The following is a 23,644-nucleotide window of genomic DNA, read 5'->3' on the forward strand; positions in this document are numbered from 1 at the left end:
CTGAGATGACACCAAGAACTGACTGAAAGGTTCAGCAGTTGCATTTTGTTCATAAATGGCAGTGATCCAAAAAATCCGAGTTAATGGTCAATGCCTGACGTAACTTGAAAGTGCTTCACACATTCCCCTTTTCCAAGGTAGAGTCCAGTCTTCAGCTCTGCGGGAAGGCAGTGGTGTCTCTACTTTGGTGGTACGAACTATTTCAACATGAAGTTCGAGGCCATCCTCTCTGACATCGGCGGATTCGGGAGGTTCCAAAAGATGATCGTGGCCATTAACTTCATGAGCCGCTTCACGCTGCCATGCCACTTCCTACTCAACAACTTTATCGCGGCCGTCCCGGCCCACCACTGCCGCATCCCTAGCGTGGATAACGGCCTCTTCGGGAATCTGTCCCTGGCGGACAGGCTTGTGGTTAGCATCCCGCTGGAGGAGGGCGGAACTCCGAGTTCGTGTAGGATGTACGCCGAACCTCAATATCAACTGTTGTTGAACAAGTCAGTCGTCCATATTTCTGCACCAACCTTGCCATGTGTGGATGGATGGGTGTATGATAACACCACCTTCAAGTCCACTATGACCGCTGAGGTGACCTATGTTGAATTCACCGATTGTTCCGATGTCCAAATACGAGTTCTGTATGTCGATTATAGTGGGACCTCGTCTGTGATAAAAGAAGTCGAACCCGAGCCGCAGCCACCGTCTTCTTCATTGGTGTGGTGTTTGGAGCCTTGACTTTTGGAAGTCTGAGTGATAGGTATAACATTTCATTGCCTCATAAATGCATCTAGCTTGATTGGATAGCTACGAGATTTGTGGCATTTCAAACTGCAGTGTCAAAAAAAGGTAGGCATTGCCATTGGTTGGCAACTACGTAATTCAATCTTACGACTGCCTGTAGTTGGCTGAGATGGAACCCCCGCGACCCTTGCGAGGGAGGTTAAGCGGCCCGGAAAATGAATGAACCAATGTTCATATTAACGACATTCGTGTGTTTGTATTAGAGTCAATTTTGGCCTTGATTGTCGTACTGTGCCGACAATATTTATCAGTTAATGACTTGACCATCTTATTGACTTTGTTTCTACACAGGTTCGGTCGGAAAATCATGTTGCTGACGTCCTATCTCTCCGGAATGGTGTTTGGTCTCGCAAGTGCGTTTTCCGTATCCTTCCTGATGTTTGGAGTGCTGAGATTCCTTACCGGCTTTTGCATGACTGGCATTGTCATCGTCTCTGCAGTTCTCTGTACGGTATTTTTAATATTTGCTCGTAGTAGTATTTTCAAATAATATCGCATATCATTTAACGGGAGAATGTGTGTCCTCGTAATCTTCCTCCAGGTGTGGAATGGGTGGACATTGAACACAGGAAACTGGTTGGAATCTTCGAAAACTTTTCCTGGACATTTGGGAGTATTACTTTTGTAGCCTTTGCCTACCTTGTGACTGACTGGAGGTGGTTGATTATCAGTGTCACTTTGCCTGTTATCTTGGCTATTATCACTTGGAGGTATACACCGATTTGTACTTTCAAAGAACTTGAATTCGGTTGAACCATTGCCATCCTGCTCTGGTGCGGCGTTCTAACCCACACTTGTACTAATAACTGTATGTAACGCTTGTGAGACGGTTTTCCAAACTGACATTAAGTGGAGCTAGTTAGACATTTTGTCTGTTTATATTGTTAGTCACGCACGGTGCAGTGATTTGCAAAAGGTGAACCAAGGCAATCCTACCTTTTTTGGGTGTTGAAGTCATGTTGAAGAACTGAAGAGGCTTTTTCAATTGAAGTTGAAAGATCTTCAACAACCAATAGTCCAGATTGCGTTTTTGCAGCTACAACGAGAATTTGGAAATGATTCATTTCGAGAGTATGATAGATAGACACACTCAAGAAACAACGTATATGGTATGACCTCCTACAGCTGAAGGCCCCGTTTGCCTTTGACCTGCAGGTGGATGCCAGAGTCAGCACGATGGCTCATAGCCAACGGAAAGCTGGAAGAAGCGCATGCGTGCCTTGTAAAATGTGCCAAAATGAATGGAACTGAGGCGGTATTTAAAAAAATTCCACCTGAGGTTTGCAGTAGTCATCATGATGCTAATGTTTTGATGATCTCAGTTGCCAAGTACGTTCCTTTAAATATTTTCAGATGCTGTCATCCATTGTGGTGACCGAAAGGAAAGGCCGAGTGTATTCCTACCTGGACCTCATTAGAACACCTAAAATGAGAAAACTGTCCTTAACCACTGGTCTTATTTGGTTTGTATGCACGGTTCACAATGTTTCAAAGTTGCTGTACATATAAGTTTGGAATATAAAGTTGTCTTATGGGTTTTTTAGGTTCAGCAATGCCGTTGCATTCTATGGTATCACATTCAACATTAGCGGCTTCGGGCTTAACGCTTACCTCACTCAACTGCTGTATTCTTCAGCTGAAGTGCCAGGAAAATTATCCATTTACTTCTTACTGGATAGGATTGGCAGGAAGCGCACACAGGTGGGAATGCTGACAATGCTGGCCATCTCTCTGGGCATCAATATTGTGGTACCAAAGGGTTAGTGTTACTACAGTCTCCAAAATGGATCCATGATTTTGAGCTCATCAACAAGTCCATAATTAATGTCACCTGTGATCCCTCACAGAAATGTCTTGGATGAGAACAGCAGTGGCAATCATTGGAAAAGTCTTTGCCTCAGGATCCTTTTCAACCACTGTTCTCTACAGTTCGGAGCTGTTTCCTACTGTAATCAGGTGAGTTCATGCACATCTTTCAATGCTACTTTTCATTGCCTACATTGTCAATATTTCAACAAAAACAAGACATTTAAATATTTCAGCTGGTGCCGCACAAATTAAATTAGAGAATTTTAAACTGGATTTTTCCCCCACCTTAAATTTCCTTTGGATTGGATAACTATTCATCCCATATTCGGGAAATTTCATTGTCACAGTACCATAGAGAAAGAGTAATTTTGAATGTAATCTTATTTTGGAACAGAACTAAAAAATTAAGGCATTCAATTCATATGCGCTGTGGACTTTGTTCTGCTAATATATTTTCATATGTGAAGTCACATGGACTAATTGACAATAAATAAAAATACGAAATGCAATGTCCCCACGAGCCTGATGGAGAAATTAGCACTACTACTCACAAACAAATGTCTTCACCATATATTTTGTAGACAGAACGGGATGGGCTACAACTCCGCCTTGGCTCGAATGGGTGTGGCCATCGCTCCGCTGATCCTTTTACTCGATGAAGTGTGGCAGCAGCTTCCTCAGCTCATCTTGTGCTCGTCAGCAGCACTCGGGGCAATCATGGCGTCGACGCTGTCGGAGACACGGAACCGGTGCCTGCCGGAGACCATAGAGGATGTCGAGGGGATCTAATAGACCAGAAGCACATTACTGCGCTGGGTTTAATAAGGAATAATGAAATTTCTATTGCAATTATAATTTGATTGCATTTGGAAAGTTGGCCCACCTGGACTGGATGTCTTTTTCTTTACTCTCATGACCAAGTTCTGGGAATCAAATCATGGACTAGTTTCAAGCCCATGTGAGATTGTTGTCCTGGTAGTTATTGTAAGAAAAATGTCACACTTCCTGGCTACAGCTAGGAAATAAATGAAAAATGAAATAGTGCATTTGTAATACAGCAAATATATTCTCCTCATTATATTGAAATGTCAGATTCCAGATACAAACGATAGTAAGTCAAAGCTCCTTTATTAATGAAACAAAGCCAGCAGTCAACAATTCCCTAAAGGAAAACAAGACAATATTCCATTTGAAAAGATTTAAAGCGAGCTAACGCTTCCTTGTACTGACATCTTCTGACTTAACAGCTGAAGAATGAACAATGATGGAGTCAACTGAAAGCTAACAAAATATATATATATATAAAAAAAAAAAAATCCAAAATGAACACACTACATAGCGAACAGTTTTAAGATCAAATGACACAAAGGTCTAAAACTATAATGGTATGCTGTCATTTTCCCGGACAATTATAGGTTAATGTTTAGTACTGCGAATACTCTTTGCTCTCTAGTTTGGCAACGATTCGCTCCAGCTGTCGTTTAGCTTCACATTGTGGAAAGTTACTCATTTCATAGTACTGGGGGGCGATCTTGACGAGCCTGCAACACAGGAGGCGTAATGAGAAACTCCGTTCAGACTTTCAAAAATGTCATCTGCTGCTTTGGTCTTACTCACCACTCTGGTTTGATGTCTGTGCAAGTGCGAATGTAGTTTTTGGTGGTCAGGACAAATTCATTGTAGAGCACCCATTCGGGCTTGTGATCCAACACTGTGGATGGGTGCAGTTGGACGACTTGGTTGTCTTTGACTGTGAGGTAATGACCAGTTCGCTCCAGATGAGCCACCTGCAGGACAGACACACACTGGTCAAACTATTGTACTCTCCCAGAATGATTCCCTATCACTTGGACTACAGCTGTACAGCATTTGGTATGGTACTGGAAACCCGAAAATAGTGAAATGGAGGTCCGTTAGAAATCTTGCCACATAATTGCGACTTGTCAGCCTCGGCCGACACTGGTCCTGAAACACGTCTTACGCGGATAATCTTTTTGTGAAGTGCAATCAGCAGTACTGACCTGCATAAAGAAGCCAGTGCAGAGCGCCCTGCGAATGTTGATGTAGTAGTCCCGACTGGTGAATTCTGTACTCCGACGGGGCAGGTTGAAACGGTCCATGATCCTGGAAAGCTGCTGCCGCACGTTGTCGGCGGACATCAGCGAGCGGTAGTTAACAAAGTTGTCATAGCACCACTGGTTGGCCTCGTGGTCTGGAGAGTAATATTAAAAGTGAATAAGTTAAAAGCGATCCATTTTGCAACTCAAGTCTGTAGTGTACGCAATGCTTTCAATTTTTACAACAGTACTGAACATGGCCGCGAGTTCGACACTCACTCTGCTTAAAGGCGTGGTAGACGTTGAGCAAAGTCAAGTGGTCGCCGTCGATGTGAGCGAACCTCATCTTGGACTCGTCGGCGGCCTTCTTAGCCTCCGTGGGGCGTACAAAACACTGTGGGACTAAACAAGGTTGGTATGGGCCCCAACAAAGCCGCCCATAGGGATGAGTCAAGCATCCACAAAACAAAAGAGAAAAGCCTAAGATGCTAGGGAAGTGGCAGCGGGAAGTGGCACAACCACAGGTTTTATCAACGAGCAGGTGGGGGTGGGACAGGGGGGCTGCGGTCTTAGATCGAAGAAGGGGAGTGGGAAACTCATTAAACTTCAGGTAAAACAAAATGTCTGTTTTACAGAACGACAAATTACTTACGTATTTTCTGGACTATAATTTGCATTTTTTTTTCATAGCTTAGCGGGTTCTGCGACTAATGCTTAAGATCGACTTATACTTGTACATGTTTCTTTTCCCCCCCTTTTGACCACCGACAGCCTGTTATGTTCCTTTTTTGGGCTTCTAATTATCTGGAAAAACTGGTATTCTCTATATTACTACTGTTATATTAACACGTTGGTTTTTGATCAAATAAAAATATTGCCCTTCCAAAAATGTGATTTATATTCCAGCATGGCATTTCTTTTCCTCTTCATTGTGTATTCTATGGCTAATGGCACGAAAAATAGCATAACAGACATTCACACAAAATAGTTTCCATTAACACTCTCTACCCACAGTTTTACTGAAGTAAAGATCAACATTTCAATGGCTGCCATTTATGGCCAAACTTTTTTTTCTATATTTAAAAGCTAAAATGACCATCAAACCCACTTGATAATGGTAGAGTTGCAATTCATTTAAACTAGCAGGACTGGTTGTGATTGCTCAAAAGTCTGTGCCATTGACAGCGCCAGACATCCATTCCATTTTGACTGGTCGCAGTCAAAATGGATTGGATATATAGTGCCAATGAGTAAAAACAAAAAATATGGACTTCATCAAGGCTGGCACACAAAGCCCAATTCTAAATGTATTTACTTCAAGACTCAAAAAGTCGACAGTACAAATAACTTCTGTACTGTGCTATCCTTAATAGTCTTCTTTAGCTCAATACTCTGGACCCTTTTGATCCCAATGAAAATATATGGCTTCATCTGGGATTGTGAACAGGCCCAGTGGTGGGCATTACCTGACAGCATGGCAGTAATGGAGAGGATCTCGTTGGAGCAGTTGAACTCGCAGCTGGCGATGACCATCTTGGCCAACTGGGGGTCGAGCGGGAACTCTGCCATCATGGAGCCCAGCTCGGTCAGGTCACCGTCATCGTTGAGCGCGGCCAAGTAGTTGAGCAGCTCCAGGGCTCTCATCAGGGTCTCGGGAGCTGCGACGAGGTTTCAAGAGGGGTGAAAAGAAAAATTGGATGACCACTCACATAAGTATGGAATTGTTTATGTTCAATTGATACCCTGGATAAACACATTACTCATATTTAAAATTTGCCTTGCAGTCATTGGCTGATTTTAACATTGCGTGCTAACATCTACGTGCTCACCAGGTGGATCCATGAAATCAAAGTGTACAAGGTCATCAATGCCCAACTTTTTTAGTTGCAGTACCACAGACCCCAAGTTGGAACGCAGGATTTCTGGATACGTGTTATCCTGAAACGTAAAGCAAGGTCAGTATAACTCTTGGCCAAATTAACCAAGAGGAAGAACACTTAGTTTAGGCTCATCACCTGCATCTCTGTTTTGTAGGCTTTTTCTGTATATAGGCGAAAACATTTCCCTGGACGGGTTCTGCCGGCTCGTCCTGCCCTCTGCTGGGCTGAGGCTTTACTGATGGCAGTGACCAAGAGCGACTCTACTCTGATGCGAGGATTGTATACCTGTTGCCAAATTTGTCACATTAGGCTCAACTTTCCCCGTCACAATTCATTTCACGACACACAACAGTGTATGCTGCTTCACCACCCACCTTCTGTTTGGCGAAACCAGGATCAATGACAAAGACCACGCCGTCAATTGTTAGAGAGGTCTCGGCAATATTGGTTGACACCACAACCTACAAAACAAAAACAAGCAAGTCGATACCAATAATGATTAGGGCTGGGCAATAGAGAAGTTAGACATAATGCAGAATATGCAATCCCCAAGTCAGCAACATTGCCTCTACTTTTGTAGAATAAACATTTAGCTCCAAGTCGTTAGTTTATCAATCAGTGCACATCAGTGACCCAGGCAAGATAGAATTTCAAATTAAATCTACCTTTCTCCCTATAGCACCATTGGGTTTCCGTGGGGGTGGTGGCTCAAAGATCCTCTGCTGTTGCACCGGTGGCAACGTGGAATACAGCGGAATGATTTTAATGTCTCCTACTTCAGGCCCGAGGTCGTCGACCTCCCGCTTGATCCGTTTGCATGCTTCATCGATTTCCTACGCATCAAAAACATCTTTAGGGGCAAGAAAGAATTGGAAAAAGGTGGTGGCATTTCTAAAAGGCAAGCTCATTCACTCATTGGCTGCCATTCATGGTCCACTTGGGAGTGGTTGAGTCTGACCCAAATCAAATAACACATTAAAATATATCATAATGTCATGTGACAGAACCAGACATCGTCAAAGTCAGCCCAATTATTGACAGTCTATTAGATCATCCTACGGTGTGGGGGCTGCACACTTAGTTTTATTTTCTTTGCTCGTGGCATTTTCAGAGTGTGTTAAAATAACAGGTTCAAAATGACCACTTGCTTGTTCCCTAAATATCGCATAAGTTCAACATATAAAAAGCACAAGCAAGTAACACGCCATGTAGCCATTTACTGGCTAAATCAGAACGTACAGGAAATCTGGTGTTCCCCAAGACAATGACCTTAGAGTCTAGCTGCAAAAGTTATGAAGGTCATGGTTTAGCCTGGAATCAATCACGTGAGGTTACATTATTTTTTAAGAGAAGCGTTGGTTTCATACCACAACACCTTGGAATTCAACCAGTGTCGATCGGTTGGCTTTACAGCATTCATGAAAATCGACTGTCAAGCAGACTCACCTCTTGACCGGTGAGAAAAAGAAGACAATCCCCTTCATCCTCCTCACACATGTGAATCTGGATGACAGTGCGAATGGCCGCCTCGAGGTAGTCTCGCTCCGGCTCGGGCGTGTAGAAGATCTCTACCGGGTGCGTGCGACCAGGAATCGTCAGCAGGGGGCAACTGTCAAAATACACCTGGAATTTCCCTGCATCCAGCGTGGCACTCATAACTATCACCTGCAAAGAAAACACATGCGTAGTGCTTGAAATTAAAATCTAACTTGTTGCATGATAAAATACCGATAAGAACACAGTAGGTATATTGTCACATTTTTGCAATACGGTAATACCACGGGTCACCACTATACCTTTGTTGACTATGTCCAGGAGAAACTTCCACACCACTAAATTTCTACAATGAAGGTGGCCCTAAAGTTCCAACGTTTGCGCACATACCTTTAGATCTGCCCGTTGACGCACCACCTCCTTCAGCACGCCCATTAGAATGTCTGTGGCCAGCGTTCTCTCGTGGGCTTCGTCCAGAATAATAACTCCATATCGCTCCAGAAGAGGGTCATTCATGGCCTCTCTTAGCAACATACCGTCTGTCATGTACCTAAAGGAACAGGAGTTGTTGGCACGACAGGGGAAAATCTCCCTTGTACATATTGAACAGGGGGTTCAAGCTGCTTACTTGAGTATTGTTTTGGCTGAACTACAGTCTTCAAATCGGATGGAGTATCCCACTTCTTGTCCGAGCATGACGTCCATTTCGTCCGCCACTCTTTGGGCAACGCTCATGGCTGCCACTCTCCTTGGCTGAGTGCAGGCCACCGCCCTTTTAGGACCAGGGACACTCCGGATTAGATCAACGCACCACTGTGGGATCTACAGGGAAAAGCAAGAGTAACGTGAATTTCTAAAAGGTAACAAAAAAAGGAGATGATTCATTTTGATGCATGCATTCCCTCACCTGTGTCGTCTTCCCAGAGCCAGTCTCACCCACAAGGACAAAGCTCTGATGGCGTGTGATGATGTCGGTGAAATTTTCCTTGTATTCCCACACAGGAAGCTGTAATCTTTTCTTCAGGATTTCATAATAGCGGGGTGTGTGCGGCAGGTTGGTGAATGGATTGATCTGCTGCTGCATGGCCATCTGTTTCAGCTGAGGCATGGTGATCACGGCTGGTGTGCTTTTAGCGGGCACACTTGGAGGTTTCAGGTCTCGCTCGCGGTCCCGGTCTCTGTCGCGGTCACGATCTCGGTCTCTGTCCCTATCCCTGGAATGATCCCCGCGGTCTCGATCCGAGTCTCTGTCACGCCTGTTAATGTCAACAAAGTGCAATGCTGTTCAACTCACATGCTTCCCTCGTATTCCAATCGACAAATTTGGAAATAGTGTTGTTTCCTATTAGATTACATTTTGAAGTATAGAAATGTGGTCACAATATTTAGATATTACCTTAACATGTATGGTGGATTTGAGATGACGTTTTTTTCCAAGCTTTTTTTTGCCAAACTACATTTTATGACATTCTTATGAACTAAAAGGAGACAAAGATCAACTTCTACCAATCTGATGTGAACGACGAGAAGAGAGACGGAAACAAACCCACAATGTCAGTGTTCAATACATTCCAAAAGAAAAAAATACAACCAAAGAGCATTTGTATTAATGATTATTTGAATTTGATCAAGTTTGGCCCATTACACAAATATCGCCGTCATGGCAGCAGGAGTCAATAAACCAGTGTACTACAAGTACACAGAATTTGAAATTTATATATTCATGCAGTTATGGGTGCATTTTTTACTACGTAGACAACTGTAAATTAACAACCAAAGACGTATTAAAAGACTAAACTGCGTGGATTTGTCGAGGACCAACAACTACAACAACGTTCATTTGCGGCTGGTGTTAGCGGGCTAGCTAGTTAGCTTCGTAGAAGGTACGACTGCTAGCATGCAGCTAACTTCATACACGTGCATCCAAATTTGAATGAACGCTAATACAAAATGATCCAAATTGGTTCAACGTAATGACTGGAGGGCATTAGAAAATGATCTGACCGATACATAATAGAATCAACAGCGAAGACGTCAAATACTGAGGTTAGCTATATTGTCTCGATTCCCATTAAACCTCAATGTAGGCTTTTGGCCAACTAGCAACAGTCCGCGAGCGCCCCTAAAGTGTTTGCATCGGTCACATTTCATGAGCACCCCACCTACCCTTCAGACCTCTTCTTACTGGTGTAGTCGTCACCCAAATCCAAACGATGTCTTTTAGACATCTTTAGGAGATAATCGTGGGTAAATGTTGAAAACCAATAACGGCGGTCGCTATATTACCGGGTATAAAAATGCGACAGTGTTTCCTGATTACGTTCTTCTTCGTTGGTACATTGTTCCTTGGCGCACTACCGCCGCTGTCTGTGCGGGAGTGTTACTGTTTCTCTTGCACCACATCACACGGCCGATTTTATACAAAATGCCTTGACATAAGGCGGATTAATAATCACCCCGATTTACTGAGAGTGTTTTGTAAAGTGTTTTTAACATTCGTTTGTGATTTCTGAGCTGCCTTATAAATCTGATCGCAGCGCCGAATAAATTAGTTTTGCCAATTGTTTCCATTTAAGCAGTACAAGATACACCGCAAAACATGAAGTCTTTAAATAATAGCACCGCTTATGTAATAAGTACTATAGTACACTGTAAAAAGCTAATAATATGCCCCACCCTCAAGAAGCGACGCCCACCGACTGACTCACTTATTATACAACAAAGATAAAGAATACCTCCAAGGTCAAAAGACATTTTATTACTATCATTATTATTGCAACAGCAACTCCTAAGTAAAAGCATCTTTAGTAGGATCCGTTTCGCAATAATGGTAGCAATGCATCAAAATTGGTAAGTGTATTTGATTTTATTAACTGGGAAAATGTGTAATGTCGTTTACTACTTTGTTACTACTTAAACAGCAAATCTTAGTATTTTTGACAACACTGTCGATTATAACTGCATTCTTGTCATTTTGACTTTCGAAAGTTCTTTACTGCATTGAATCCTGCGTATATGTATTTTTGATATAAATAAAGTATTAGAAAACTTAATGTAGCTTTTTGAAAAGTCCAATTATTGATCAATTCGTAAAAACAAAGTTCTTCAGAATATTTTATGATTTTTCGAGGCTTCAACGGAACTGATCACATTAATTCCCTTTACTTGATGGTAAATAAGAAAATAAACTGAAAATTCAGCTACTTTCTATAGGACAGACATTGTTAAGGCTTCCCCTGTTTAAGATTGTCTCTCATCTCATTTTCTGAACCGCTTTATCCTCATTAGGGTCGCGGGGGTGCTGGAGCCTATCCCAGCTGACCCCGGGCCAGAGGCAGGGGACACCCTGAATCGACAAAGGACAATCATGCACACTCACACCCATACCTAGGTGCAATTTAGTGTCCAATCGGCCTAACATGCAAGTTTTTGGAATGTGGGAGGAAACCGGTGTACCCGCAGGAAACCCACGCACAACATGCAAACTCCACAAGGGTGGACCGACCTGGACTTGAACCCAGGGTCCCAGAGCTGTGAGGCTAACCACCCGCCCCAGAGCTGTGAGGCTAACCACCCGCCCCACCGGGCCGCCCTTGTTTAAGAATGTGTACTGATGTTTTAGTATTATTTTTAGGCATGGTATTTTTGTCTTCCAGGTCAAAATTGGTTGCGGGGACATCACTTCTGTTTGTGCTGTCGGCCTGTCATTGCGCCTGGGCCACACCCGACACATTGGCTCCACCCGAGGTCCGGCAGAACAATGGCACTCTTTATGCAGCCTGTAAAATGAGACCAAGCTCCTCACTGGCCAGGGGTTTGCCCAAAATCTATGGCCAAGTGCTTTTCAGGCAGGATTATCCTCAAGGAAAGCTGCGAGTCATTCTCCGCTTTCACGGATTCCCAAGTGGGGGTCCACCAGAGCCCAGGGCCGTACATATTCATCAGTATGGAAACCTAGACCAGGGGTGCGAGGCCACCGGTGGGCACTACAACCCCCTGGGCGTCCACCATCCCAACCACCCTGGAGATTTTGGACACTTTGTGCCCCAACATGGCAAAATCAATACAATCGTTGAGTCCGAGGCCACGCTATTTGGCGGTTTATCCGTGCTTGGAAGAGCTGTGGTTGTTCATGAGAAGAAGGATGATTTGGGACTTGGTGGAGATGCCGCGAGTCTGTTAAATGGAAATGCAGGACGCAGGCTTGGCTGCTGTGTCATCGGGATTACAACCCCTAATCTCTGGAATGCATACTCTAGGCAGATCAATAGGCGTATGTGGAGACTTTAAATGATCAATATTGCAAAAAGCCATTCATTTAATGGAGTCTTTACTATTTCCACAACATGTACTTAGCCTAATGAATATATATATGAAAGGTAGCTGACATGAATTTATATAGTCACACATAAAATTCATAAATCTACCTAGTTACTTGCCTGCAGTGCTGAATATGTTTGAAAAGTGCTTTATTTTGCAGAAATAAATACTACATGTTCTACCAAGACAAACCCTGTTTAACATTTCACAATTGGTGCTTTCATCACACAGGGGCCAGTGCTGGTAAGTGAAATACAATAAGGTGACCTCATTGTCCCAAAAAGAAAATAAAACCCCTGACCTTAGAACTAGGAAGCAAGTGTGCTAACTGTTGACGATAACGCAACCCTGCTCAATATCTCAAAGAAACATAAAAAGCATAATTAACTCCCATTTTTGTTCAGTGCTACCAGATTAATCCTTGCAAAATGACAAAAATTACCAAGTGGATGAATTACCAGATTCAGAAAAAATAACCAAAGTACTGCAACTCTTATATTTGGGAGTACTTTTTATCCACTAGATTATACCCTGACCTTAAATTTTCATGAATATTTGGTCAAATTTTGTGCTATCAATATCTTATTTTAAATATGAAACCCAGTAACCTAAGAAAAACCCCAAACTTTTTGCCTGCTTTCTCGCCTAATCGATTCAGTTATAATAGTGGTATTCAGTAGCTTTTTCTAAAATGAGAAGAGTAATTATTAACATGACTGCTTGCAAGCACTGTAATTCTATATTAGGTTTCCTTTAATAAATAAAAAAAGTAGTAGTTGAGTAAATAGCAGCCTCTAGAAGTATTCTGGAATGTGTGGAAGCACAACTGTTAAGCTCGTTTTAAACATTCACTCATTTTTGCGGGGGGTGCTGGAGCCTATCCCACCAGCCAATCATAGTCGTTTCAAGCAGAACACACCAAATTGTTAGTCTCTATCGAAAGCTCTTCATCTTGCCGACTGTCCTGCTCCTTTTCAAAACTTACCGATGCGTCTGCATGTGCTGAAATATGGGCGTGTTCCTCAACGATGATGCATTCTATTTCGACGGTCTCGGCGCTGTCTACATCTCCATCGTCTCTTTTGGGGTTGAATGCCAAACACGGTCGCTCTGGGGGGTTTGACAGAAGGGGTCTACTCACGTCCACCATCGAGGAGGCTTCGCCGCTTGCTTCGTCGTCGTCCTTGGATTGCTCCTTTTCCTGAAGCTCGTTGCTGCTTGGCGAGTTCATTTGAGGGTGAGACGATTCCTCTTCAGCTGAGGGGGACGACAAGGGCGGTGTTTTGGGGAATTCTGCTTGAGTTTCCCTCACTTGCATTGGCTGCCTTGATAAACTCTGCTCTGTCTCTCCTGTGAATAGGTGCATAAAAATCATACTGTAAAACGTGACAATTGAACAGACATAAATACGCCTCAAATTAAGGAGATGTCCCAGACAATGTTCCCTCTAAGCTGCGTGCGTGCGCAATTGCGCACTACTCTCGTCTTCTCTGCGCACAGCAAATCATATGGAGCGCACAAAATAAAATCCCTTTTTTTTTTTAGCTGTGAGGCCGACGCGCGAACCACTCATCCGCCGGGCCGCCCATTCATAGATAATAATCATTACATTTTATTATTACTAAATAATTTATGTGTAGTAGACATACACCTGCTACTGGTGTGTGCCCATAGCGAGCAATGAGGATGTTGCTCACACCGGTGCTCAGGGAGGGTGTCTTTCTGCCCAGACAAACAAAAAATTAGAGGGAACATTGGTCCCGGAGCCTATCACGTCATTTTCAGGCAGACCCGCAAAAACGGGTGATTCGGATTAAACCCGAATGCAAACATTTGCGATTGGGACATCCCTACTAAAATTGCTAACCTGCTGCGGCTGACGGTAGAGCGTCGCACATGTCGGCATCTTTACACTCTATTGTGAAGGAAAACAACGTTGAGTTGTTATAATTGAATGGTAACAAGAGGAAAACAGATCTGAATCAAACCTACTTCCATTTATCCCCACAGAGATGTTGTAAGTGAGGCCTTTGGGAGCAAAACATAAGGAGAAGAATTAACAGCACGATTACAAGCTATGAGACAAAGGGCACTTAGTAATGATCAATATCATTATGTTACGGATAGTAAATTGACATTTAATTCTGTACCAACCTGGCAGGTTCCACAACCCGGATGTCTCCAACGTTTTTAGCTTCTTCTCCAATTCTGCAACTCGAGTCCCGAGAACCCTTGGCGAGAAGGAGTCTGTTAATAAAAATGTTTATGAAGCCTGGAAAGGTGTAAAATAATAGTCGCTACTTGTTGATTTGCCGCTGATGCTGAATCAGCATGTTCTTCTCGTGGATGGTCTCCAGGAGAGCGGTGGCCAGCGACTTGAGGTCCGAGATTGACTGCGCGGTGACCGGAAGCGTGCAGCCGCTATCTTCACACAGCAGTTCTTTCACTGGATACGACACATGCGCCAGATATGGTGGTGAAGATTTGCCCTCAAACAAACGCGTGTTAAAGACGGTAAGTCATGCTGGAGTGAAGCGTGGATGACATCACACCTTGCTTGGCTGACAGCACCCCAGTGAGCGCACTGCTGTTTGGCTTTCCGCAAACTTTGATATTCTTCCTGGATTCCAGTGCACTCTGTAAGGAGTTTTATTAGTATATTATATGTAACCTGTTCAGTTTGCTGAATATTATTCAGAATTTTTTGGGGGGGTTAAAACTGTTTTGGCTCTCCCCACAGTCAAAAAGTATAATTACATTTCCTGAGCATACCAAATGCCAAAAATCACATTTCCTAGTTGGTAAAATATTGATAATTAATTAATAATATCGGTCTTTTGCCGAGTAAACGCAGCTTATGGAGAAGCACCACCGACAGGGCCTATGTCCGATTATTATTATTAAAGATAATTTTGAGATTTTGTGACACCTTTTTCTGATGGAATTTACCAGTGCCACGTACAAAAATAAAGATCAAAATTATCTAATTATCGAATTCTTTACAAATAGTTTTATTTGGTTAATAAAGCTCGTAATGTTCTGGATACTTTTCAATTTTTTTCTTTGGTCTATTATGATTCCAATGCAACCTAATCCCCATGTCACAACCTTCAATTTAAATGTAATAAACCTAGACAACAAATCGAGTTTTCTCTCTCAAAAAGTCTGCGTTTCACAAACAAAAAACACTTTTTTTTTTAAATTTACTGTGTACTCCTAATAAAACGCATGGAAAAAGTACCTTGTATTTCCCCAGATTTGTCTTGAGCAAAGTCACCTCCTCCTGAAGTTGACATAAACGATCATTCAAATACCTAAAGAAGTCAGAACTCATTGATGCAAACTGGAGAAACTTTCAAGATGTTTAAAAAAAAGAAGAAGACAATAACAAACCTGTTCTCCATGCAGAGTGCATCTATATCCAGAATCCGAACATCATTCCCAACGATGTGGTTCATTTCCACATTGAGGCGATGAGCCTTTTGCTGGAAGACGTCGCGCTCGGCTCGTACATCCTGAAGCTCGTCGGTGAGAGACTTTACATTGTGTTCCAGCACCTCATTCTACAGCGCACGAGGACAAATCCTGAGTCCGAGGCCATTTCGGTTGACAGAACACGAGCGATCAGTAATGCTCACCTGCTCCCTGGCTCTTTCCAACTGTCTGACCAGGTCCTCTCGCTCGTGCGCTGGGAAATGACGAGCCCCTACCTCGTCGTCTCCCAGTCTTTGTTTGGTGATAGTCATACGTAATAGCTGTGAAATAACATACACTATTCGAGTATGATCACTTTACCACATTTGAAACTATTGCATGAATTTTTGAGGTCCCGAAAAGTCATCATTTTTATGAATGAACATTCGGGTACTAATTGCTTTGAACCAACATATTTAACAGCAAATCTGAAACCATATTTTTCTTCATAGAATAAATGTTTTAGAAAAAATGAACACCAAACAACATATCAGTGACTCCAAAATAATCATTTCAGAAAAGCATTGAGGATGATAAAGTAACAATGCCTATAAAATGTTAGATTAGACTCGAATAGAATAGAATAGACTTTTTGGACATGTTCAAGTGCATCCTTTAAAAGTGTAAAATTTCACTTTTAGGAAAGTACGCTATCGTATGACCCAAAAGTCACAGTTCTTCTCCCTTTATGCTTCTCTCCTTTTTCTTGCAGATTGATCTAATGGACTTTGTATCATACACATACCTTATTGTCACCCTGCGCTTCGACCAGTCGTTGCTTCACCTCCTTCACCTCCTCAGAGAGACGCTGGCTTTTTTCCCTCGAGTCTCTCAGTAGTTGAGCTAAATTCACCTAAGGATACCACAAGCTGGTCAATGGAGAGGCCTCCGACACCCTAAACTTCAAATGGACGTGGACTTAAATGCATCATAGAGCAGTGAATGAAATGCATCTAATGTGAGGATCTATTAAATTCATTTGTGTAATGATGTAATCACTGCAAATAAGAACTTACTTGGTTCCGTTTTTCAGGGGGCAGAGACAGATCTCCATCCTTTTTGTGTGGGTGTCGTTCAGGTGAAAAGAATTCAATTGGGTTAAAACAAAGTTCATGGGTGGTTTATCCTGACGATGTTGGAATATCTTACAATGAGTTCTCGGTATTTCTTTTTTAGTCCCTGGTGCCGCTCGCGAAGCTGGTTGGCCATCAGCTTGTACTGATCCCTCTCCTGTTGGCATGTGTCCAGCTCCTTGGATAGGATCAGAAGAGCTTCTTTCTTGCTCTCCAACTTTCGTTTACAAATCAAGAACTGCGAAGGCAAGGATACTGAAGTCATTATAAAGGACATCTTTCCTTCTAAGAAAAGTAGGTTGACAAAGGAGGAAAATGTCATAATACACATGTATATACAATTTGAAAAACAAGGGTGAACATGAATACCAGTGGATAAGCTTCAAATCAACCTGGTTAGGATATGGGATGGATAAATGTTCAGGTTAAGGATAACTAGAAAATAAGGTACAGCCTTTATGGTTTTGAATTAGGATTCCCCGTGTGGGTGCGCACTTATTTGCCAACGAATGCACCACTGCAACAAACAAATAAATACGCATCACGGTTTCAAGATATGAAAGCTTTTACATCACACGTTACATTATACAGTTGTTTAAAAAAAACACTTCCTTGTGCACGTGGCCTGCAGGCAAAGGAGGGCTATGATTAAAATGTAGACATTCAACCGGCAATATGTCCAAATAGGAAATTCTCATTTTATTTATTTTTGTTCACGTTCGCTCCAACGAATTTAAAGGGTCTCCCCAAATGTTTTTACCTCGTTAACCATCCCTTGCCAGTCGGCACCGCTCCTCCTGGACGGATCCATCGTTGACGGTGAAACACACTGACGTCAAATTGTGACTTCAAATGTGTATTTTCAGCTCAAACTAGTTTTAGCGACGCTTTATGTCACACACGCAGATGACTTCAACGTTAAGGGCAGGAGCATTTGTTGCCCAAATGCTGCTAGATGCGAAAAATATGAGTCGGCGGCGTTAGTCATTGGCGGCCATCTTGAAGCGGTGGACTTTTTTTGACAGGCTCTTTTGCAGCAAATATGATGCACATTTAAAAACAAAACAAAAAATACAGCTAAAATTTGTTTATAATTATTCTTCAGGACATGACAAAATGATCTAAATCTACTTTATATACATAATGCAAATATTTCGAATACATTCAACAATTAGACCAAAGTGCAAAAACCTGAGCTCTTATTATACAATGAGCAAAGCCATACACTGTAGAAATTCAGAGCAGATTATGTTATTGCATTAACATTCATATATGAGGCAAGAAACCAATCAGCTTGTTAGATGCAGTTAGAAATTTTGTTGCTTGCCATGGAATTCCTCTCCAAATCAGCCATACCGTGGGAATACTTTCATATTTTCGAGTATCTCATACAGTAATATAATCGTACATACAGTATTCTACTGAATTCAGACGCAACGTAGATATTTTTCATTATAAGCTTAGATCTACTACAACATGCTCAAATACCATGGATTTGCCCTTAAAGCTGGAAGAAAAGATGAAGTTCCTGCGGTCAGTTGTGACCGCAGAAAAGGACCGTGGGGATTGCACGTAAATTTCCTTAAACTTTTGAAAGGTTTTGGTCTCCGTGTCCCACAGGTAGATTTGCGTGAAGGAATAATCGCTGCCGACAGCCAGGTAGTGTCTGCCCGAGAAGGATAAAGGCTGGATGACCATCGCCCCTCGAGAGGGAAGGGCTTGGATCTCGGTGAACTGCTTACTGGTCCACTTGAGTATTTTGGAGTCCCCAATGTAGCAAGTCATGGCCAGATACAATTCATTTTCCACTCGGAAAGATTTGACAGCCACCACGTCCTCGGCATTTGGGAATTGATTGTGAAGCATGAACTTGAAGGTGCTTTTGTTCCATAGATAAATAACGGGAGATTGTGAGCGGCTGGCTAAAATGAGGTAGGATTTTCCATCCATTTCAACATACTCGGCATCTGTATCGCGAAACCATTCATGGAGGAACTGGTAGGTGTAGAACCCAGTTTGATTTTGATCTGATTGGTCGGTCCACTTGTAAAGAGTAGACAGGCCTGCTTTGGAGCTATCGACTATCAAAAAGTACCACTCACCGTCCAGGCGGAAGACTTCAATATCATTTGGTTTGGAGATGTTGAGCACCTCAATGGTTTGAAATTTGGTGAACTTGTTCTGTTGGTCGTCAAACCTGTAAATATGGGAACCTCCGAAGAGCTGGGTGACGACGATCAAAACATGTTCGTCGACCAAAACCGACTTGCATCCGACAACGGATTTCCCTGTGGAAATATCAGATCTGTCAAATAGAGTACAAACACGATAGAGCCTTTGAGCAACCTTGCTTGAAACGGATGCGATCCTCCTACCTGATATGTTGTCAAATTTTCTGAAATTCATTTCAATGTGATCCCACTCCATCACCACACAGCTATTGGAGTTGGGTGCAGCCATTGCTACATAGATGTCCTCCTTAAAGGTGAAGATATCTGCCGACATGGACTGAATGGGAATGGACTGGTGACGCAGAAAGTCTGCAATGGAATAGAAGTGGAAAATAAACAAGTGCGGCTTTGGGTTTTCTCCGGGTACTCCGATTTCCTCCCACATCCCCCGAAAACCATGCATGGTAGGCTTGCCCCTTGGTATGACTATGAGCTGGCCACCAATTCAGGCTGTGGAGTAGGCTCCAGCACCCCCTGCGATCTTTGTGATGATTAACTGTGCTGAAAATGAATGTTATTTAAACATGTAAGCTGATTGAACACTCTAAAATTCTCCAGCGCTATGAATATGAGTACGGAAGGTTGATTCTCACTCCATGCCCTGTGATTGGCTGACAACTATTTGAGGGTGTACCCTGCTTTCTGCACAGAGTTAGCTGAGATAAACTCCAGCACCATCTCACCTTCTAAGACTAAGATTGACTCAAATTTCCAGAATGAAAAACAATCTTTTCAAATATTTCACTTATTCTAATGGGTAGATTTTAAGTTCAAATGATACAATTTTTCTGCCATTACACGTCAAACCATTTTCATTATTTTGAATTATTGTCCCCACAAACTGCAAGTGGTTAAACAGTTATCTAAAGCGCAAAAGGTACTCACTGTTGTCCAAGTAAATTGGGCTATTTGAAGAAGTGACCTGTGCAGGCTAAGGTTATGCTGAATTATTAAACACTTGAATTGATTATTTTCTTTTCTTTCTCTCTCTACACACGGTGCATATGTCAGCATTCCACTGTTTGCTTAGGCTTCATTTTAGTTCACCTGTAGACATGCACTGTCCTTCTCCGACGGGGACGTCATTGAGACGCTTGCCCTTCATGTCGCTGGGACCTGCACAGAAGACGTCCGACACTGTGGCGTTGGTGTTTTTCAGCCACGTCATCAGCCACTTGTTCTCACAGTTGCACTGGAAAGCATTCCCTCGCAAATCTCTAGCATGAGACACAGCAAAAAAAATACATCTGAACCGGTGTCCACAATACTTTTACGGTACTTTAAGGCTGTGTAATACAAAATGCAGCCTGACTCAGTTGAATTAAAAGCAAAGAAAGGAAGACACACACATACACACACAGACACAAAGTGCTTACTCACAGTTCCAGCAATGAATCCAAGTCAACAAAAAGATCTCTTGGCAGGGATGCCATGTTGTTATTGGCCAGGGATCTAAACACGAGCCCCAAAGAGAGAATAGTCACGTCGGCACAAAGCGTTGGTTTTATTTTTAATGGCCATATTTAAATGTTTTAAATTTTTTTGTCTTACAGATGCGTTAGATCCCGCAGACCACGGAATGCCCTTTTGGAGATGGTTTCAATCTTATTCCCTTCAATGAACCTGTTAAATAAAAAGCATGATTCCAAAATGATTTACCCTCATGTAGTCACGATCATCAATTACTCTTCTAAACGACTACTTACAAATATTCCAACTGCGGAAGACCGTGGAAAGCATCGTCTTTAATAGTCGTCAAAGAGTTTGCAGCTAGAAGCCTGCAGAATAGGAAAGAGGTTTTATTGCATAGTAATCCATCAGGCTTATTTTATTTATTTAAAATTTGAATTTTAAAAATGTGGTATCGGTACAATTTCGAGATCGGCTGATACAAAAGAGGGAGCCAAAAAATGTATTGGTCCATCACTAAATATTATGCTTTATATGTGGTCAGGGAGGAAATTACCAATTTTTCCACTAGTTTTGAGCTATATTGCAATTACACTATTTTGAGCTCAGTCAAGCATTTTAGTTACATTTTTAACCTTCAATATGATAGAATGCTGTTATACAGCTATAATGAAGATCTCATAATAGAGCATTTGTTACCTTAAAACCCACTTTCATACAACTCAGCAGTCACAAATGTACTTACAGTAGCTGCAGAGATGGCATGAGTGAAAACATCCCTTCTGGGATGTCTGTAATGGAGCCATTTACGATGCTCCTGGTGGGGAATTTTAGGACATGTTATTAACATTTTATTTGTTAATTTCATACTAGACACATTCAAAACAACCTTCATAATAAATTAATCCGAAAAACTGAGATTAAAAAAAATAATTCAAAAAAACAATCTTAAAAATACATTCATCAGCAAACTCCCAGAAAATAAATAATTTAGTATAGAGTATAAAAAACTCATAAATAAATAAATAAAATAAAATAAATTAATTTAAAAAAGGGTCAAGGCTTTTAAAAAAAATATGTTGCTTCCGTACATGTCGATTACCATCTTTAATCATACAGTTTGTTTAAATATTGTAATGCCAAGACATATGACTTACAGTGAGTTGACGTCACTCGGGACAGTGCGCGGGACGTGAGAGGTGCCGACACACATGATGGTCTCCTTGGTGCACGAGCATCCTGAAGGACATTTAAAATTCTTTTTCCATTTGTTGGCACTGCAAATGCAGAGCAGCGCAAAAAGGAAGAGCAGAGCCCTCCGCATAGTGTTCGTCATTTAGCCCCCCGGTAGACGCTCTTGTTGCTATTGTTGCTGTGTAATGAGAAGAAAAACAGGAGCAGCTTCCTTTACCAGCTGCCGTTTATCCGCTAGGGCGACATCCAGAATGTAGCGGTAGAGGACACGCACTCCTGTCCTGACACGGACTGACACGCTGATGCTGCGCCCCCAAGACAACAATGTTGATGAACTGTAATGACAAGGCAAGTAATGGAGAAAAAGAAGTACATAAGAAGAAATAAACATCTTGTACTTCATTGAATTCTTTTTCATTCCTTTTTCCGAACCTCTTATCCTGGCAAGGGTCGCTCGCCGAGGGGTGCTGGAGCCTATGCCAGGAAACTACAGGCATTTTGGCATGATCCAGAAAAAAATAAAAATAAATAAACAATATGGAAGCCATTTCTGTTATACATTAATTTGAGATTTTGAATAATACAAAAATGGTGTGTTTGGAGGGCGGCCCGGTAGATGAGTGGTTACCCCTTGCAACCCTAGTGAGGATAAAGTGGTTCAGAAAATAAGATGAGATGAGATGGCGTGTTTGGTGTACGTCACATGTGTCAAAGTGGCGGCCCGGGGGCCAAATCTGGCCCGCCGCATCATTTTGTGTGGCCCGGGAAAGTAAATCATGAGTGTCGACTTTCTGTTTTTAGGATCAAATTAAAATGTAAAGTATAGATGTATATTAAATTTCCTGATTTCCCCCTTTTAAATCAATAATTGTAATTTTTTAATCAAATTTTTCCGTGTTTTTAGGTCAAAAATCATTTTGTAAAATATAAAAAAATATAAAAAAAGCTAAAATAAACATTGTTTTAGATCTATAAAAACTGAATATTCAGGGCTTTTAATCCAGTTCTTTTAATCCTTTTATTAAAAAAAACTAAATATTACATCTAAAATGGTCTGGCCCAGATGAAATGGCGTTGACGTTAATGCGGCCCACAAACCAACCCGAGTTTGACACTCCTGGTGTACGTATAGAGAAGAGAGAAGTTCCAATCATGTTGGAGGGCTGAAAGATCCCAGCAAGTTCTAACAAGGTGCCAACTTTACTGAAGGACAAGAAGTTGATGAGGATTATGAAAGTGAATCTTCATCACCAAGAGGGAGCAGCATACGTCTGACGTAAATCAAGACAGCCCTCCATCAATCATTGCTGTTTTTAGCCTCAGCGTGCTAGTCTTAATACAATGTGGGCACGTGCGGGCCGAAAGCAAGTCCTTTAATATTTTGTTGTTGAATACCTTTCAATGAGATGGATGTTTCAAACAGGTTTTGTGTCAGAGCCAAACGACAACTGCTTTATCGTATTATTGGTCTTTCACGCTCGCTTTGACCTCTGACCCCACGCATGCTGTTACATTTAGCTCGTGTCTCGAATGCCTGCGCTTTTTATGAAAGTCACCCTGTTACTCCGAACCAATGAAAAGGCAACATCTGACTTATTTACATAAGTTAGCAGTGACTGCTAACCTTTTTCAATTCCATTCAAAATATGTGTTATTTTTTGAATACCAGCTCACAATAAATACGTTAGTAAGGCACCCAAAATATGTAATAAATGACAGATATGCTTTCCGTATTTTCCACACTATAAGGCACACCTTTGATTAATGGCCTATCTTAAAATTTGTTTATATATAGGGCACAGCGGATTAGATTAGTAGAGGAGGATTGTGTTATATATCCAATAGATGGAGTCGTAGCAGTAGTAATAGTAGCAGAGTTGTGTGAGACATCAACTAGATGG

At 42.0% G+C, this 23,644-nt stretch overlaps 5 protein-coding genes across 7 annotated transcripts; 2 read left to right on the forward strand and 3 right to left on the reverse strand.

Annotated features, from left to right (window-relative positions):
- Positions 1–207: 207 nt before the first annotated feature.
- On the forward strand, positions 208–3,531 carry LOC144077706 (solute carrier family 22 member 7-like). Its single transcript, XM_077605626.1, has 9 exons — positions 208–588; positions 654–757; positions 1,093–1,247; positions 1,343–1,511; positions 1,957–2,080; positions 2,155–2,264; positions 2,346–2,560; positions 2,649–2,757; positions 3,192–3,531. The coding sequence occupies exons 1-9, from the start codon at positions 208–210 to the stop codon at positions 3,397–3,399; spliced, it is 1,575 nt and encodes a 524-aa protein (XP_077461752.1). The 3' UTR covers positions 3,400–3,531.
- A 190-nt stretch (positions 3,532–3,721) lies between these two features.
- On the reverse strand, positions 3,722–10,390 carry dhx15 (DEAH (Asp-Glu-Ala-His) box helicase 15). Its single transcript, XM_077605408.1, has 14 exons — positions 10,208–10,390; positions 8,949–9,297; positions 8,670–8,863; positions 8,432–8,591; positions 7,994–8,212; positions 7,213–7,380; positions 6,922–7,008; positions 6,683–6,832; positions 6,497–6,605; positions 6,134–6,325; positions 4,947–5,069; positions 4,632–4,822; positions 4,228–4,397; positions 3,722–4,151 (listed from the first exon to the last, which is right to left on the reverse strand). The coding sequence occupies exons 1-14, from the start codon at positions 10,267–10,269 to the stop codon at positions 4,034–4,036; spliced, it is 2,292 nt and encodes a 763-aa protein (XP_077461534.1). The 5' UTR covers positions 10,270–10,390; the 3' UTR covers positions 3,722–4,033.
- A 356-nt stretch (positions 10,391–10,746) lies between these two features.
- On the forward strand, positions 10,747–12,552 carry LOC144077559 (extracellular superoxide dismutase [Cu-Zn]-like). The gene is made up of 2 exons (XM_077605404.1): positions 10,747–10,891; positions 11,698–12,552. Exons 1-2 carry the CDS (start codon positions 10,869–10,871, stop codon positions 12,329–12,331), a joined length of 657 nt encoding a protein of 218 aa, XP_077461530.1. The 5' UTR covers positions 10,747–10,868; the 3' UTR covers positions 12,332–12,552.
- LOC144077558 (coiled-coil domain-containing protein 149-like) lies at positions 12,494–17,864 on the reverse strand. 2 transcript variants are annotated; one of them, XM_077605402.1, is made up of 13 exons: positions 17,669–17,864; positions 16,985–17,146; positions 16,852–16,890; positions 16,581–16,688; positions 16,000–16,116; positions 15,755–15,924; positions 15,603–15,675; positions 14,914–14,998; positions 14,663–14,807; positions 14,516–14,592; positions 14,354–14,389; positions 14,229–14,276; positions 12,494–13,711 (listed from the first exon to the last, which is right to left on the reverse strand). In XM_077605402.1, exons 1-13 carry the CDS (start codon positions 17,717–17,719, stop codon positions 13,266–13,268), a joined length of 1,557 nt encoding a protein of 518 aa, XP_077461528.1. In that variant the 5' UTR covers positions 17,720–17,864; the 3' UTR covers positions 12,494–13,265. The 2 variants fall into 2 exon arrangements, with proteins under 2 accessions (XP_077461528.1, XP_077461529.1); XM_077605403.1 differs by lacking the exon at positions 14,229–14,276.
- Positions 17,865–17,980: 116 nt separating this feature from the next.
- LOC144077557 (leucine-rich repeat LGI family member 2-like) lies at positions 17,981–22,086 on the reverse strand. 2 transcript variants are annotated; one of them, XM_077605401.1, is made up of 9 exons: positions 21,961–22,078; positions 21,707–21,788; positions 21,295–21,366; positions 20,846–20,917; positions 20,691–20,762; positions 20,520–20,591; positions 20,187–20,356; positions 19,284–19,448; positions 17,981–19,196 (listed from the first exon to the last, which is right to left on the reverse strand). In XM_077605401.1, exons 2-9 carry the CDS (start codon positions 21,760–21,762, stop codon positions 18,361–18,363), a joined length of 1,515 nt encoding a protein of 504 aa, XP_077461527.1. In that variant the 5' UTR covers positions 21,763–21,788; positions 21,961–22,078; the 3' UTR covers positions 17,981–18,360. The 2 variants fall into 2 exon arrangements, with proteins under 2 accessions (XP_077461527.1, XP_077461526.1); XM_077605400.1 differs by having other exon boundaries at positions 21,707–22,086.
- Positions 22,087–23,644: the final 1,558 nt, after the last annotated feature.

This window comes from Stigmatopora argus, chromosome 7 (assembly GCF_051989625.1).
Source record: "Stigmatopora argus isolate UIUO_Sarg chromosome 7, RoL_Sarg_1.0, whole genome shotgun sequence".
Taxonomy (NCBI): Eukaryota; Metazoa; Chordata; class Actinopteri; order Syngnathiformes; family Syngnathidae; genus Stigmatopora; species Stigmatopora argus.